The sequence below is a fragment of the Rhagoletis pomonella genome, unplaced genomic scaffold, assembly GCF_013731165.1.
Source record: "Rhagoletis pomonella isolate Grant_MI unplaced genomic scaffold, Rhpom_1.0 Rhpom_scaffold_01836, whole genome shotgun sequence".
In the NCBI taxonomy this organism is placed as follows: domain Eukaryota; kingdom Metazoa; phylum Arthropoda; class Insecta; order Diptera; family Tephritidae; genus Rhagoletis; species Rhagoletis pomonella.
Genome location: NW_023460390.1, coordinates 19,132 through 35,917, shown reverse-complemented (window position 1 = coordinate 35,917; position 16,786 = coordinate 19,132). Strand labels below are relative to the sequence as shown.

At 35.0% G+C, this 16,786-nt stretch overlaps 1 protein-coding gene and 1 long non-coding RNA gene across 2 annotated transcripts; both read right to left on the bottom strand.

The window, feature by feature from the left end:
* Positions 1-4,083: 4,083 nt before the first annotated feature.
* On the bottom strand, positions 4,084-8,035 carry LOC118752778. The gene is made up of 3 exons (XM_036487649.1): positions 7,971-8,035; positions 4,854-5,579; positions 4,084-4,473 (listed from the first exon to the last, which is right to left on the bottom strand). The coding sequence occupies exons 1-3, from the start codon at positions 8,033-8,035 to the stop codon at positions 4,455-4,457; spliced, it is 810 nt and encodes a 269-aa protein (XP_036343542.1). The 3' UTR covers positions 4,084-4,454.
* Positions 8,036-10,176: 2,141 nt separating this feature from the next.
* LOC118752779 lies at positions 10,177-16,282 on the bottom strand. Its single transcript, XR_004994741.1, has 2 exons — positions 15,692-16,282; positions 10,177-10,499 (listed from the first exon to the last, which is right to left on the bottom strand). It is a non-coding gene; the product is annotated as an uncharacterized LOC118752779 (long non-coding RNA).
* Positions 16,283-16,786: the final 504 nt, after the last annotated feature.

Sequence of the window (16,786 nt, the reverse complement as noted above, 5' to 3'; positions counted from 1 at the left end):
CGACCTATATTTATAATTTTTTTTTTATAATTTAATACTAAAGAAATGCATATACCTGACACAAGGTTTGTTCTATGGTAATTAATTAACATTTTTTGTTGAAATATTTTTCAATATGTGGCTTTCCTCGTTTAGATATTTCATTTTTAAAGCTATTTAAGACCTCTTTCCTTTGATACCAAACTTGTTTCATTTGGATAAGCGGTTTGTTTATAATCCGAAAGAGACTTTTATTTCGGAATTAGACTATAAAATTTATTACAGTTAAATAAAAACATCAAACCTTGAATATTATTATTGGTTTCTGTTAGGAAACTTTGTAAACATTTATAAGCAACATTTCAGTTCGGCAAAACAAGCAGTCATAGACATTTAAAATTTATACAGTTCATATTTAAATCTCAACCAGCAATAATATGCTAGTCCGGTCAAATTAGACCAAAAATTGGAGTGAAGTTACAAAAATTCCCACCCAACTGAAAATTGGTAGGATTGTTCAAAACACCATCATAAATAAAATCTAGAAAGTCCTCATCGATCCGATACCTAGAAAAAAAGTTACTCGGCGTCAAAGGTCACAAAAATGGCTTTTTCGCGATTTTCTGCAAAACGGTGAGTTTATCATAAAATTAGTTTAGACAAAAATTGTATATCAGATAATTATCTATAAAAAATGTCTAAAAGCCCTTTGTCCTAAGAGCTACCGTTTCCGAGATATAACGATTCAAAAAGTTGGAAGAGTTGTAATCGTCATAATATGCACACGTTTCCACGCCACCTTTGTTGTACTTATACATATTATGCCGATTTCAACTCTTCCCACTTTTTGAAAAAAAGTTTTAAGACATTTTTTATAGATAATTATCTGATCTAAAATTTGTATCTAAACTAATTTTATGATAAACTTACCGTTTTGCTGAAAATCACGAAAAACCGTTTTTGTGACCTTTGACCCCGAGTAACTTTTTTTCTAGGTATCGGATCGATGAGGACTTTCTTGATTTCATTTATGACGTTATGTTGCTGAAAATCGCTAAAACCCCGTTTTTGTGACCTTTGACCCCGAGTAACTTGTTTTCCAGGTATCGGATCGATGAGGACTTTTTAGATTTCATTTATGATGGTGTTTTGAACAATCCTACCAATTTTCAGATGGGTTTGTAACCTCGAATATCTAAATTGACCGGACTATGCCATCAAAAAAGTTTTAGCCACCACCCAATTTGATTCAGGTCGGAAAGGGATACAGGAAATTTCCTCGAAGCATGCAATAAATACATACTTAGTACATACATATAATCATAATTAAGAATACCACTTCTTTACAAGTTTTGACAATTTATATATTCGTTAATTTTTTAATTTATTTTACTTTCTTTACAAAAATATAGTTTATACCACAACAAAAACCAAGTAACTCAAAGTTTCAAACTTTTTAATCAGGACTTCTAGAAAAAACTCTTATAACCCATTAAACTTTTGTATAACATTATGCAAGTTAATAACCCGTGCTGATTTTTGAGATTTTTTTGTTGACGGGGTTGCTCATATTCTCCCATATAAAAAAAATTTTACATACATACATACATACCTATGTAATATGTACTTCGGTGAAAGAAAAGGCGTAACACTGGCAGCAAAAAAAAATCCCAAAACCTTCGCGAATCCCTAGTCGTTGGAACTTGCACAGTATTATACTATAAAACTGCATACCCAAAATCCTGCTAGAAATTCTGATTAAAAAAATTTATATTTGGTGACCACTTTTCGAAATTTCGAGAATTTTTATAAATCTTGTACACGATGTGAAACTTTGAGTTGCATGCTTTTCGGTGTAGTATAAACTATATTTTTGTTAAGAATAAATTGAAAATAAAGAAAAAATAAATGGTTCAAACTTAAAAAAAGTTGTGTCTCTAGTTACGTGGCCATCACTGTATATGCATACATACGAGTTGGTGATAAAATAATAACATTATGAAAACTGCATTTTACTTAAGTTCATATAAGAGTCGATCACCTCTAACTTCTACTCCTCCGTCGCCTTCTCTGGCATCCATCTGATACAGTTGATGTGGATGGAGAAAATCAGTTGCAAACGGGGTAAAGCGCACGTTATGCTCCACGGCTGCATGTGCGGCACGTAAAAGGTCTGTGTACAGACGCTGGCGCCTCAGTTCCAGCTCGTCGCGGCCAACAGGCGTAACAGGTGGCTCAATGCAACGTTATAAACGTTCTCTGATGCAACCGCTTTAATTTTTCGTTTTCAAATCGTGAATTATTGAATTTTAACGGTTGTTTTTGTTTTTAATAGATGGTTGATGCATTTTAAATTCGTGTTAGCGAAACGTTGCGTTTGTCGGTGATTTTTCATAAATTCATAAATAATTACATGTTAAAAGCGGATACTTTTAAAATTTGTATGTGCATACAACATTATAAAGGAAACAGAACTACAGCACAAAATAAAATAAGAAACGAGAAAGGAATTATGGTTTTTAAAACAAAGCAGCAGGACGTATTATTTTTTCTAAGAATTAATTGCAAAGCATGGACCGTGACTTTCTTACACGGGTGCGGACCGGAAAATCAGCAACATTCTCCACCCTAAGAAGCCTAACTTCATTACTTTTTAATTTAAAGTTAAATAATCGAATACAGTATTGGTCATATGGTTGGTTAAAAATCGATTTTTTGATCCGTATCACACTGCTCTGAAGAGCTAAAAAAAATGGTCAAAAATAAAAAATTCGATTTTTTAAATTTGAAATACGGTATTTTGTATGGTACGTACTCATGTAGAGAACGCCGAAAATGTAGCGCGTTGTCATGCCGATTTAGCTTTAGCTTTTTACATTGCCCTGTGTGACTGCCGAAAACATGACAATTTAACCTCATTTAAAAGCGCGACCCAGTTTTGAAATGAACCGGCTGTAAACTGTATTAACCGTTTTTTCTACTAATTAACTGAACCATTACCGAACCGAAATTTTCTACAAATGTTTGATCCCACACGTTTGCTTAAAAGTGGGCGGTGTCCCGCCCTTTAAAAAACATTGATAAGGCATATTCATCGTTCTAGTTTAGAACTTTTTCTAATTTACTCATTGTTAATTCAATAGTTCTAAACTGTTCTTGATGTAAAAATGATAACATACGGTGTTGCCAATATTAATGAAAATGAATTCGTGATTGGAAATTTGAACGTTAAGTGTTTTACACATACGTATATATTTTTTCTATGCGGATTTTTTCGTTCAATTCATTTTAAATAAATTTAACAATTTTTAGAAACAAAGCCATAATTCAAGTGCCTTGTGAAGCGAAAAAACTAGAAATTAAATTAAAATCAAGTGTGGCAATTCTGGCAAAAACGTTCGGAAATAATATTGAAGTTGAGTTAAGAACTCAAAAAAGTTCAGAACTTTTCTCAGTTGGTCTCCTAATCCGAATTAGGAGAGCAACACAACAACAACCACATAGAAGAAAAGTTCTGAACTAGAACGAATACTTCCAGAGATATGCAGTTTGTAAAACGCCCCCCTTTATATACATATCTAAATATTTTTCAGCCTACAATCATCCTTGGAAAGTCTGCAGTAGGTGCCCAAAATTTCCAGATTTTTTAGCTCTTCGTATCAGAGTGCGTAAGTCTGTTTATCTTTCATTAGTTTTTCAAAATATGTAGATACTATATGTATAGTAATACTCCTTTTTTCGATTATATGTAAATGAAAAGAACAGATTTCCAACCAAATATTGAATCTCCTCCATTTTCTTTTGAAAGAAAAGCTAAACATTCTCAATTAAGTGAGTGAGCGATAACTGCTGTCCTTATTAAATTATCAAAATAAAAATACATACATAAGCATATCGGTCTAAAGTAAGAATGATTTGCAGTCTTATTCTGTATCACGAACGATAGGCAACACGAACGATTCGTCTGCAGAGGAATGCTTCAAAAATTAGTCCGGCGGCATCATTTTAGCCGGTTTAAACGCAACCGAGACCATTGCAACGTGATGTATGAAAAGCAAGACGAAGACGACCGATAGAGTTTAAAATCGCAATCAGAGAGGTTGTCGTCTGCAGACGAATCGTTCGTTTTGCCTATCGTTCGAGATACAGAATAAGGCCCTTAAATTCAGTTTTAACTGTCAATACATTATATTTAGAAACAAACGCTTACTATCATTGCCGAAATTTCGGTTTTTCATCACAAAAAGAATTTGTATCGCAAATTATTAATTATTTGACTGTAACTTATGTACATGGAAGACTTACACAACAGTATGTATCTTGGCAGGGGTTAATGAGGTGACATTTTTCAATTGTGAACCTAAACTTGCTGCTGAGTTTCTATAACGCAAATCGTCCTGGTCCTCTTATGTACTTCGAACTATATTTTTTTAAATATTATGGTATTGCGTGTGTCCGTGGTACTTTTCCTTACTTCATATGCATAAACAAATACTTAATAAGACAAAAAAGAAGGAAATAAAACTTTATAAAGATTCAGGCCAAAAACAAAACAAGACATTTTGGGGAATATATCTGTGTTCATATGGAAAAGTAGCTTATGTCGAAAGGCTGGCTTTAGTATAAATCGGCATTCGCAGCATACGATTGCGAATGACTCACTGGCGGTAAGCCGTTGAACAACTTTTAGCAAATAAACGTGGAAGAAATAGTTCCGATACTAGCAAGTCAATATTCTTATTAAGTCTCATCAAAAAATTCCTTGCCGTTTAAAAAATAAAGGGATTGCCGCATTATACTAAAGCCAACCTTTCGACATAAGCTACTTTTCCATACGAACACAGATATACATATGTAGAGGAACTTTAAATTACATGTCATTAATTCTTTCATCGTTGAACCATTCGGGCAGCCCATGGGCATATGCCGCCGTCTCTGGAACTTCACTGGGCTCGATATAGGGTGCGCACATGCTTTCACGTTTTGGCGGGGGCAGTGAATCGGAGAAGACATCATCGTCGTCAACAGCCAATGCAATGGGATCGTATGGAGGCGGAGGCAGGGGATCTGGTTCGATTATTTCAGCATGTGAGCTGATATTCACCTTCTTTTTTATCGATGTATGCGTGGAATTGTGACGCGACAGGCAAATTTTAACTGGTGTGGTGCCTGCAATAGCCTCGGCTTGGCCATTCAAACCAGTAGTAACTTCATTCTCCGGTGCTTCATGATTCGCCAAAGTCGCAGTTACTGCAGAGTTCGCAGTGGCTACTGTTGAAGTTTTATCGGAATTTATTTTATCTTGTGTTGTATTGGAACTTTTATCGATGCTAACGCTCGTCGGTGAGGACTTCTTCTGTTCATCACTTTGGGCCCTATCCGCTGTGAAGGCAATATGTACAATAGCATGGCGGCAATTAGAAATGAAAAGGTTTATACCATCATTATACAAGGACAATTGAAAAACATTCCAATTACATATTTTCAATGCTATGGAAAGTAAAATGATGAAAGTGTGATGATGCGTTTGTTTATAATTTCCAAAATATATGTAAATTCTGTAAAAATTTAACCGGTATTGAGAAGCAATGGAAGTCGATCTTCACTCAAGAACGAGAGCACATACATAAGTGGTATGAAACATTTCGAGAGCCGTGAGGTAATTAAAAGTGGTGAACAGTGTTGCCAGAACTTATTGGGCCGACCGGCTAGATTGGCAAAAAAAAGCGGCTAAAAACGGCTAAAATGTTTTAGTGAAAATTCACATGCTTTATTTAAATAAATCGCAAGAAACGAAAGACTAGTTAACACCATTAATTTATATCGAGTGTATATTCCTCATCATCAAATGAATCACTATTGTATATATCACCTGAATTCATTAATTTTAAGAGATCGTCATCTACAGTAAAATTATGGCAGCATTTTTCTTCACGTTTTAAACCGTATCTTATATATAAAATAGCGTTTAACGTTTTAACGCACATTGGCTTTCTTTGCTTAGTTTTTATTATATTCATTGAACTAAATATTCGCTCTACTTCTGCATTACTTATAGGCAAAACAAGAAAACTAAAAACTAGGTTGGAAAGGTCAGCAAAAGGGTTTTCTCCTAGGGCATTTCGAAATTGATAAACTTCTGCCCAAAATTTTACAGTTGAGTCTAAATTACTCCAGGTATGTAACGTTAACCGTTGTCATTGCATCTCTATGGATGTTATTTCGTCGGCATTATATTTGTGTTTTTGTTGATGTAGTTGAACAAATACTTTTGGTTTAATTACTCTTAATGCATTTCCAACCGAAAAAAGTCAATTTTTTTTAGTGTGGCAATATTTGTAGGGAGGCGTTGGCGTAATTCCTTTATTAAAGTGATAATAAAATAGCGACCATTTTCTCGAATTATTTTCTCGGCTTCGTGGTCAAAAGCGTTTGTGCTTACTTTTCTTTTTAAATACTCTTCAAAACTGTGATAAAACTGAGGAAATGGAGCAAGGTATGGTTCCAACGGGGAGCATATAGGATCAAATGTGTCCGCGCTAATAACCACTAGGGAGCATAGATGCGAAAGTAAAACAGTGAGTTCATTAAAAATCTTCACTGGGTCACGGCTAAAATGGCAACGCTGGTGGTGAATGAAGTACCACAAAGCTGCTGTCAAATTATTTTAACTGGTACTCTTATGTAGCTGTAGCTAGATTAAATCTATTTCTATTTTTCAAGCGACAGATAGATATATATATAGATTCATTTATGTCAAACTCAAACAAATTCATGTCGCCGTCAACAAGGTGTTTAGATTATGTACATAGATAAAACCTTAATGTCGTGACGTGGGGCGATGTCGTCTTCGAGTGTTCACAGCTTTAGAGTTAGGACTGAACACATATGTACTGCTAGAATACTCCGACAAACATTTGGGCATTATGCTTGATAACACTTACTAATACGTATGGGTATGTAGAAGAATTTCTCTTCAAACGTGGCTTCAAAATGCAAATTTATATAGTTGAGTGGAACTGCATCTGACCATGAATACATGAATTTCAATGCAGCCGTACCCATAGCCAACATTTGGCAACGCTAACGCCACACAAAGTAGAAAGATGGCCAACTCTCAAGTTTTCGCGTGCATCGTTTGTCAAAATTATGTGAAAAAGGTCCCTTTTTATCGTTTTTAATGTAATTGTTGATATACAATTTTTATTTATCTGCCGCTAGTATGTTAATTCAGTGACCATAGTATTCGCTGCTAAGTGTTCATTGTAGCAATCACTAGCGTTACTCGCGCTGCTGTCAAAGCGACGCCAACGTCAACGCAACTCCAAAGTTGTATGTGGATGGGCCTTAATTGATATTTATCCAGCCATAATTCATGGTCGAAATTCATATAAATAACACTTTAAATGTTGATTTGACTTTCAGCAGCTACAGCAGAGAATATTTGATGGAACTCTACATCCATAAATTACTAAGGTGTGCGTTTTTTGACTCAATGACGAGCGAAATTTGCACAATTTAAAAACTACTCCCAGGTCAGTCCTACCTTTTTAGTTTTTCCCAGAAAATGGTTTGAGCTCTCGGTATGTTAAATGCTTGAAGCAACTTTTAGCAAGTTTTGGTCAGAGTATAAATAATATATGTGGATAATAAGTAAAAGTGTTTCAATAAAAATCGTCTTTTGTGTAAAAGTATAAAAATTGCTATACTATTTTAACACTTAACTAACTAGCCCCAGGGCTAAATTTGAATGCTGTATTCAGAAAAAGTAGCAGAATCGAAAAAATATTCATATTGGAAAAATTTTATTTTTTAATATTATTAAGTAATAATAAATTTCCCAATAAACAATCGACAATTTAACTGACTTCTCCTTGTTTTAAACAAAAATAAATTTACGATCTTATTCTATAAAGTATACACTAACCATTCGTGCAAAAATATTTTAGTGCACTCTATCCCATAAAAAAGTACGAATGTTAAAACATTACCGTGGATACGCGAAACCGGCGTTAGAACGCAGCGCCGATAAACCTGGGTCCGTTCGTTGTTGCATGATTATCGTTTTATCAACACAAGTATCTTATGAATGATTGGTACTTTATGAATGGAACATTTTTTAATTAAGAACTTTTCCCAATTTTGTTATTTAACTACAACGTTGATTTTTTGCTTATATTTTTACAATTACATATTCTGAGTGGCTTGAAAAAATCTTACGTTCTAAGCAATTTGAAGCAGAGGGTTTGTAGCAATGAAACTGGCGTGTTCCCTTGATGGTTTTGGCTGTAGGAAACGTTTCTCCAAGACCTCATGTTTTCTATATTCAGCTAAAGTACAAAAATCAAAATCAGTCGAACAATTTTTGTTTCGAAAGAATGGTTTTATCCTGTAGACTAGCGCAGTATGCATTTTTTTTTACGCAGCCACCAATGCCATCGCAAGCTCCTTTTCCGTGGGCAGTGACACTGATATACGCGATTCTCATTTGTTTAACGGACGCGTCGTCTGTACTAGAGGTGTACAATATCAGAAATGCAGTAGTGAATCAAGTTCACTTGACAGTAAAAAAAGTGAAATCAATGCTTGCTCGCCATCAAAACTGCTAACTATAACTCCTGCAATGACAGTATTTGTTTGCTTACTGCAAATATTGATTTATAAGAGAGCAAAGTAACGGAGCAGTACAGCGAGTGCAGTAAAACAGTGAAGTGAATGGCAGCAGTGTTTTCCATGTTAGTCATTTTGTGCTAGTACCCCGTAATACTAGTATCAAGTTGATACAATCAACTATTATTTTATAAACAGCATTTCAAATCATTTATGCACACCTCTAGTTTGTACTCAAGATTCTCAGAATTTAGGAGCCTCATGATTTCGAAAATAAATTTAGGCACTGAGATTTCAATAACTATTAATATAAAGAATTAATCGTAAGAATTATTAACATATCGTTACCTTAATATAGAAAGGCCCTAACTCATATAAACGCTGAAACGCAAAAAAAGCCATTACTGACTCAAATTTTTTATTGCTTAAAATGATGTGGGGATTTATATTGCAATGAAATGTATCACAAACAATCAAAATGGAAATTTTGGATTTTTACTTAGTTACGGCTTTTTGTATTTCAGCGACAATATCAGTTAGGGCCTTTCTATATTAAGATAACGATATGTAATAATAATATAGCTATATGCTTTTTAAAACGCAAGTATGCAACGACGAACGGGCTCAGGTATATCGGCGCTGCGTTCCAACGTCGGTAGTGGTTTCGCGTATCCACGATAATGTTTAAACATTCGTACTTTTTTATGGGATAGAGTGCACTAAAATATTGTTGCACTTATTTTTAGTGTATACTTTATAGAATAAGATCGTAAATTTTTTTTTGTTGAACACAAGGAGAAGTCATTTAAATTGTCAATTGTTTATTGGGAAATTTATTATTATTTAATAATATTAAAAAATAAAATTTTTCCAATATGAATATTTTTTTTCGTTTCTGCTACTTTTTCGGAATACACCATTAAAATTTGTTTATTTTTCATTGAATATTTACGGAAATATAGCAATTAATATATAAAATTAATGAAAAGTAGGTCAAAAATTCATTTATGAATAAATTTGTGAAAAATTGAAATTTTCAAAGAATATTTGAAGATATTGATTTTCACATATAGACCTTTGAATATCTGCCAAAATATATTTGAAATTCTACTACTTAATTTTTAGTGGCCCGTTTCAGAAATTTTGACTCTCCTGCGAACAGAGTCTAAATAAGGAGGTCGTCAGCCCGTCCATCTCAGCTTGCAACGACTATTAATAGATCTTTGACGTTTTATTGCCATGTTTCGATTATTTTTTTGACAGGAGATACACATGCATTATTCGTAGCGAAAAACAAACATTTCAACAGTTATTTCCTCACGCTATTCGGACATGACTATGTATTAAAAGTAATATAGCCTCTTTCGAATGCTGGTAAATTTCAAATACAACAAAAAATTAACTGAAAAAATTGAAAAAAAACAGCACAAATACTAATTGCTTCCGCTAAATGAGAATCGGCTGTAATATCCGTCGCTGCACTTTTTGTCGCCTCCTCGGCTTCCGCTACTTCACTGTGCAATATTGAATTCGTATTATTCGCAACATTTTCAGCTTTATTTCCGTTTTGTGGTGGAGATGAATCTGTTTCTTCATCGTTGGAATCACTCGTTTTGCCGGTTTCAATTTTTATCGTTGGTATAATTCGTTTTCGGTCATTCGTTACTTCATCTTTTGTTTCTTGCACATCACTCTTCTTATTATTTTTGTCTTTTTTAGTTTTAGCGCGGCAGCAAGAAAACATTTCGTTCACTTTTTTTGTATATATTTATAAATCTATCGGATTTTGGTGGGTGCTTTAGATTCACGTTCACTTTACTTGTGCGTAACGAAGAGGATATTAAAATTTTGGCATTTGAAGTTTCTATTCGTTTTTCTAAACAAAATTGACTGCGGGAACCTTAACGCACCTGTAAAGAATTTGTCGTCATCAAACAATCATGGATTGCTGTGTAGCGATTGGATTGTGACCTTGGATGGCTAACAGGTGTGCCTCGATGCACGCACTTGATTATTTTTACAATAATTAAATTTGTTCATGTAATCGGAAAAGCACAAAAATATTCAATAGCGGATGATTCACGCACATATACACACATACATATAGGTAGATAATATTTTTTATTTGCCGCTCAATATACCTTTTTTATTATAAACCAAATTTGTTTCGTCCGTCTGTCCGTGTACACGATAGCTCGTGTGAAACTTGAGATATCTCAACAAAATTTGAGACATAAGTATTGAAAATGGCCGAAATCGGACTGTAACCACGCTCACCTCCCACATAACGGTAATTTACAGAAATTCGAAAACTATCATAAATCAGTAAACACACTGAGGGGAAAAAATATTAAAATCAAATAGAAACGTAATTGACCTTACTATAAACGTCAACGAAAGTACTGTATATTGGTAAATATTCAATTCAATTACGCGCGTATTAAAATGACCGCTTTCGTTATGAAAAGGCATCCGTGAAGTGAATAATCAAGACAAAAACTAAAAAAAATATTTAACTTGCATGTTGCCTGCAGTGGAATTCGAACCCTGACCATCTCTGGATATCAACAAATTGTGGCATGCTACACTCAGGCATATAAATTTGCTTTCAAATGTTGAATATCCATTAACACCACAGCACGCGATTTTTACGGATAAACATGTACATATGTACTATGTATGTATGTGTGTGTTGTCACCGCTCTCAGAGCGGCGCTCTGCATGCTTGGGGTGCGAGTGTACACTAACATATACATACTCAGATGTGAACAGTCAAATACGTGCGTAATAAATTTTGTATGAAAATATTATTTTTAAATACGAACATTTTTAAACGATAATCAAATATAAAGTATTCATTTTTACTATGCATTATTTCCCTCAGTGTAAAAAGGAGTAAATGAGATTTTTGCAAAAGGGAAATGGGCGTCGCACCGCCCACTTATGACAACGTATGTGTGACTGATTTATCAATACTAGTATCGCCCAGTTGTCGGAATTCGACATCTTTTTCATACACTTTTGAATATTGCTTATCGCCAATATTGACTCCTTTATGCGAATTACGATATTGAAGTCCTCCACCAAACCTTATAGTGAATTTATATGCATACCTACATATATATATATATTAAAGGGCTGCAAGAATCAACTCATGAATTAACTCGAGTCTAGCGCCACTGTTAAGTTGAAACTAGTTGAATGCAGATACTAAGAAAATATGTTAGTTCTTGTCTTTCACTAGCGGGTAAACTCGTTAATTCATCACATAAACAAACGAAACTGACACTCACACCACCAACCACTGCTTAACGATCGTTTCAACTCAATAGCGACGCTAGACTCGAGTTATGGGATGAATTCATGAGTTAGCTCTTGCAACCCTGTAATACATATGTAAGAATTTATATGTATAGATGTGATGCCTAACTGTTCCTCAGTGACAGTTTTTCGGTTATATTGGCCAGAGAGCCTCTTAGAAGGTTAAAAACTCAACACAAATCTGACCATAATATATCTAAATAGGATTTTTAGAGATAGCTCTCAATTCCTGCGCCAGCTAACGGAAGACAAACACACTGATCCTTAAAAAATTATTTGTACATAATAAAAAATCATTCAAAGCGATTTAGAAATCTGGGAGAAAACGGTTCCCAGTTGAAGATTCTGGCCATTTTATATGTATCTATATAGATGTAGGTGTATCAAATTCCACTACCTTATCTTTAGTGGTTTCTGAGATAAACCATATGGAAATTGCATTTTGTATGGGAGATGCCACATCCCCCTTTCCAATACATACCGCTTTTCGCCAAAAGTACGTTAGTGATTACATATATACCTGTGTCAAATTTCAGGACGTTAACATAAGTGGTTCCAGAGATACGCGATATTAGAAATTCGATTTGTATGGGAGATGCCACGCCCCATTTTCTATTATCTACCACTTTTCGTCATAAGTATGATATTGATAACATTTGTGGCTTTGTCAGATTTCAGGACGTTAGCATAAGCGGTTCCAGAGATAAGCAACATTAGAAATTCGGTTTTCCATTATCTACCACTTTTCGCCCCAAGTAGGGTATTCATAACATTTGTGGCTTGGTCAGATTTCAGGACGTTAGCATAAGCGGTTCCAGAGATAAGCGATATGAGAATTTCAGTTTGTATGCCGTAAGTACGGTATTGAAACATATCGTCGTTTAAAGTGCAAAACCGCGTATCAGCAAAATGCAAAACCGCGCATGTGAAGTTGTAGAAATTATTTTCTAGAGCGTAGAAACACTCATATTTCAAAATGGTTATCTTTTTTATAAAGCAATCGCATATCTGCCTAGTATATTTCAGGACGAATGGATAAGGATTGAGCCAAGAGCTTGTGTGAGCAAATCCAATTTTTGGCAGCCAATGAGAGTTACGCGGTTTTGCAGAATCACGATACGCGGTTATGTACTTTAAACGACGATATGTACGTATGTATGTTGTTGTGTCCAACTTTGAGGACGTAAGCATAACCGATTTCAGAAATAAGCGATATGAGAATTTCAGTTTGTGTAAAATTGCAGGACGTTTGCATAAGCGGTTTCAGAGATAAACGATATGAGAATTTGATTTTTTATGGGAGGTGGCACGCCCCCTTCTTCAATACCTACCATTTTTCGCCGTAAGAAGGGTATTTATAATTTATGCATCATTGCTAAGTTTCACTTCCCCAACATAATTGGGTTTAGAGATATATCGGTTTTCACATATTAGTCAGTATGTCAGATGCCACGCCCCCTATGAATAGGGACGCTACATACTGTGTACAAACTACATAAGTAAGTATATCAGGAGGAATTTACCCTTGAAGCGATATGCCATGTATTGGCGAAATTCAAGACCGAAGTTACAAAACTCGCATAACTATCCTTACTTAGCGGAATCATTTGATCAACTTCTTATCAGATGTTTGGGGAGTTTAGTACAACTATCTGCACAGACAATCCTAAATTTCAGAACAATCTCAATGGATCAACTTCGTTGTGTGGTATAAAATTCAGAGTACTTCGTCGCCATCGGTACTATCACCATTCATTAACGAAAGCACAGCGTCATATAACTGCATATTCCTACTAGGGAATAAAGTGAGAGCTTGTTAAAGCCACAAGCAAAACGGAGACTGTGCACGCGGATGAGCTGGAAACATTTATGTAGTTTCCTCTATCCACGGCGTCAATGTGAGTACCTACAACAGACAAAAAGAAAAACGGCAAACAACAGGACAAAGCGTCTAGTAACTTTCAACAGAAGCTGTTGGGCACAGTATATACAGTAATAAAACTTTCCGCAGTTTTTCACCATTTGGTCCCCGAGGAGTACTTTTGGGTTGTGTGCAGCGTGTTCGTTTTTCGCGCACGGCAACACTTACTTTGGGGAATTTCGCCTCACGAAAAAGTACATTTCGAGGATAAAATATACACAATTATGTGTTATTTATGAACAAAATGTAGGTTAAGTATAATATTCATCTTTAGTGTATGCTGATATTCATGCGTAATGAAGAATAATATCAATAGTTAAGTACATAAATAATGCTTGTGTTTTATAAACTGGAAACTCAAATCGTACTTATAGCATTGAATGGAGGTTTCTTAAATGTAAGCTTAAAATAAAAAAAGTCCATTGTAAGATTAAATTATTTATGAAAACCGTAAATTTTGTGAATTTATCAAGCCAAATTCTAAATTTCCGAATATATTTAAGTCTTTATTTAAAAAAAAAAACAAGGTTTGTATAGCTATACAAATCCCAATGACTGCCAGCACATCCGCCCAGACAGTCCATTAAGCACACCCTGGTTTGAGTGATCTACAAGTTACAAGCGTTTTCAACATTTAACAGTTCATTATCATGTGCGGTGTTATATAACAAATTATACACTGAACTATGATAATCTATACTAGTATCTATAATAATAGACAAAAATTTGCAATGTCTTTACACTTTTACAATTAATTTCGGTCATTATTACACAGTCATGACTTGTGCCATTTTGCCATAGTACGGTTGTTGCTCCCTTTCATACCACAGTAATTTTGTATACAACTCTGAATGAACAAAATGCATGCTCCTTCTCATTATCAAACCTGATCAGATTTTACCCCCGAGGAGTACTCACAAAGGTTTATTACTGTATATACTGTGCTGTTGGGTGAAGAACAGTTTTTGTTGTTCAAAACTTTGGGTGTAAGCGCTGACAGGAAGCAACGAAATGGCGCCATGTAGACTAGACAAAAAGTCCATGCACAGAATGAAGTAACAACAGCCAGAAGAAAAGTTTCAACTCTCTTGAGGAAGCACCAAATTAAATATGTACATATGTATTAATATTTACATATGGATTAAGGCAGTAGATATGTACATATTTATGTATGTATGTACGTATACGCAACAAACAGCTAACTGTAAAGCTGTTAATCTTTCGCTCTTTTGCCTCTAGCCGCTTTTGCTTAGTTTTTCCTTCTTTTTTAAAACTTCAATTTTATTTTAGTACATTCAACAATTGGAAATGAATGAAAAAAATACACACAGCCTAGCGCCAACGCCTTTTTTCAATACAGCACAGCAAAGCACGCTGCAGCACCAACAACACCCAATTCAAATATTTATCAGCTGACAGCGCGCGAAATTGGGTCAAGCAGTTCCGGGCTGACTTCTGTGCCAGGGCATAAACAGAAGTGGTAGGCAGACAACACAAAAGTATGAAAAGTTCTTTAAACGCACTGAAAGGTGAATGAGTTTCGTAGAGACTTGTATAACGCCGAATCACCGGGAACGCCTTAAACGCTACGAACGAATAATGAAATACAAACTGGTTTAGCTAACGTTTTCTGAGCGGGTCATCAATTTCGCTTTTACGTACTTATGCAGCTGCCAAAAACATTTTTTTGCATTATTATTTATTAAGTTTGTATTAATCATATTCCAGTTGGTCATTACACAAATATACGAGCATATGCACTTTGTATATAAACGTGAGCTAAGGAGAAAACACCAGGCAAATTTTTTAGCACTTGTGAACCATTTAAACATCTACTTTAAGATTTTTATAATTATTTACGGGTGATATGATACACGTTAGTTTTCCAAATCATTCAACACCTCCTCGCCCCATCCAAGTTTTATCCGGACTATGCAGCACAATTATTACTTCTTTGTAGATTTTATGTTATTTCAATGTTGCCCAGCGTTGGCTCTAACATGTTTAATTGATGCTTTGCTTTTATCATTGCCATCCAAAGCAATGTTGTGCAGATCTTAATTTTGTTGGCTAGAGCCGGTATTTTTAAAAAGCATATACGAAGGCTACGGCTTTCAGTTTTCACCTGTAATTTTTTTTTTACTTTTTTAAATGGTTTTCTTTCCTGTTTTTCAGGCTGTGAATAAAAGAAGAGCCATCTATTTAACGGGGATTGAAACGCACCGGGACGCACTCGCACATCGACTGTACGTTAGGCTGCTTCGGCAGGCTCCCAAAACCAGAAACCAATGCACGATATTCATTAATGTTGAGAATGTTGCACTCGCTCTCTGTTCTAGCAAAACGACGAATAGTGAAAGAGAAAATGCCAGGAAAGTGTGCAGAACTGTTAAAACGATAAGTGACAAGCAAGCGGCATTGCAAGTGAAGTCTCCAGCGGGTAGTCAGCTTTCATTTATGGTTAAAAATCTAAGCCGGATGGTAAAAGTTTTATTTACACTAACTGTAACGTATGCAAGACTTTTGATTTATTTTCACGAAGAAAAGCTTGTATTTATAAAATGAACTTGTCGCACGTGTGCTTAAATACTATGCATTCGATATTCTTGCCCCAAACAAATTAACCAAACTCCTGAGCTCTTATTTTTTCCAGGAAGTACAATTGCAGGGAACTTGTTCCAGCGCATGCGCCCAAAAAGGCACACTCTCGGAGAAGGGAATAAAGGCTTCGCAAAAGTAAACACACAAACTGTCAAAAAATATTTAGCGCCATAGAACAATTGTTTCATTTCCTTTTAGAGGAAGCGCAGCATTTGTATAAAAGTACCGGCTCACCGCATGACGTAGCAGGTGTGAACCTCAGTATATCCAGTAAAAAAACTGTGGTGAAGTCCTTTATGGGGATAAAGTTTCCAGAGGTGAAATTTTAGGTAGTACACAATTTCTTACACGCAT

Bases quoted from the DNA above. Each gene is read 5' to 3' on its own strand.
- LOC118752778 (XM_036487649.1), bottom strand. From the start codon at position 8,035: ATGCAACAACGAACGGACCCAGGTTTATCGGCGCTGCGTTCTAACGCC. The intron at 5,580-7,970 runs GTAATGTTTTAA...TCTTGAGTGAAG, and splicing joins GCCGGTTTCGCGTATCCACG to ATCGACTTCCATTGCTTCTC.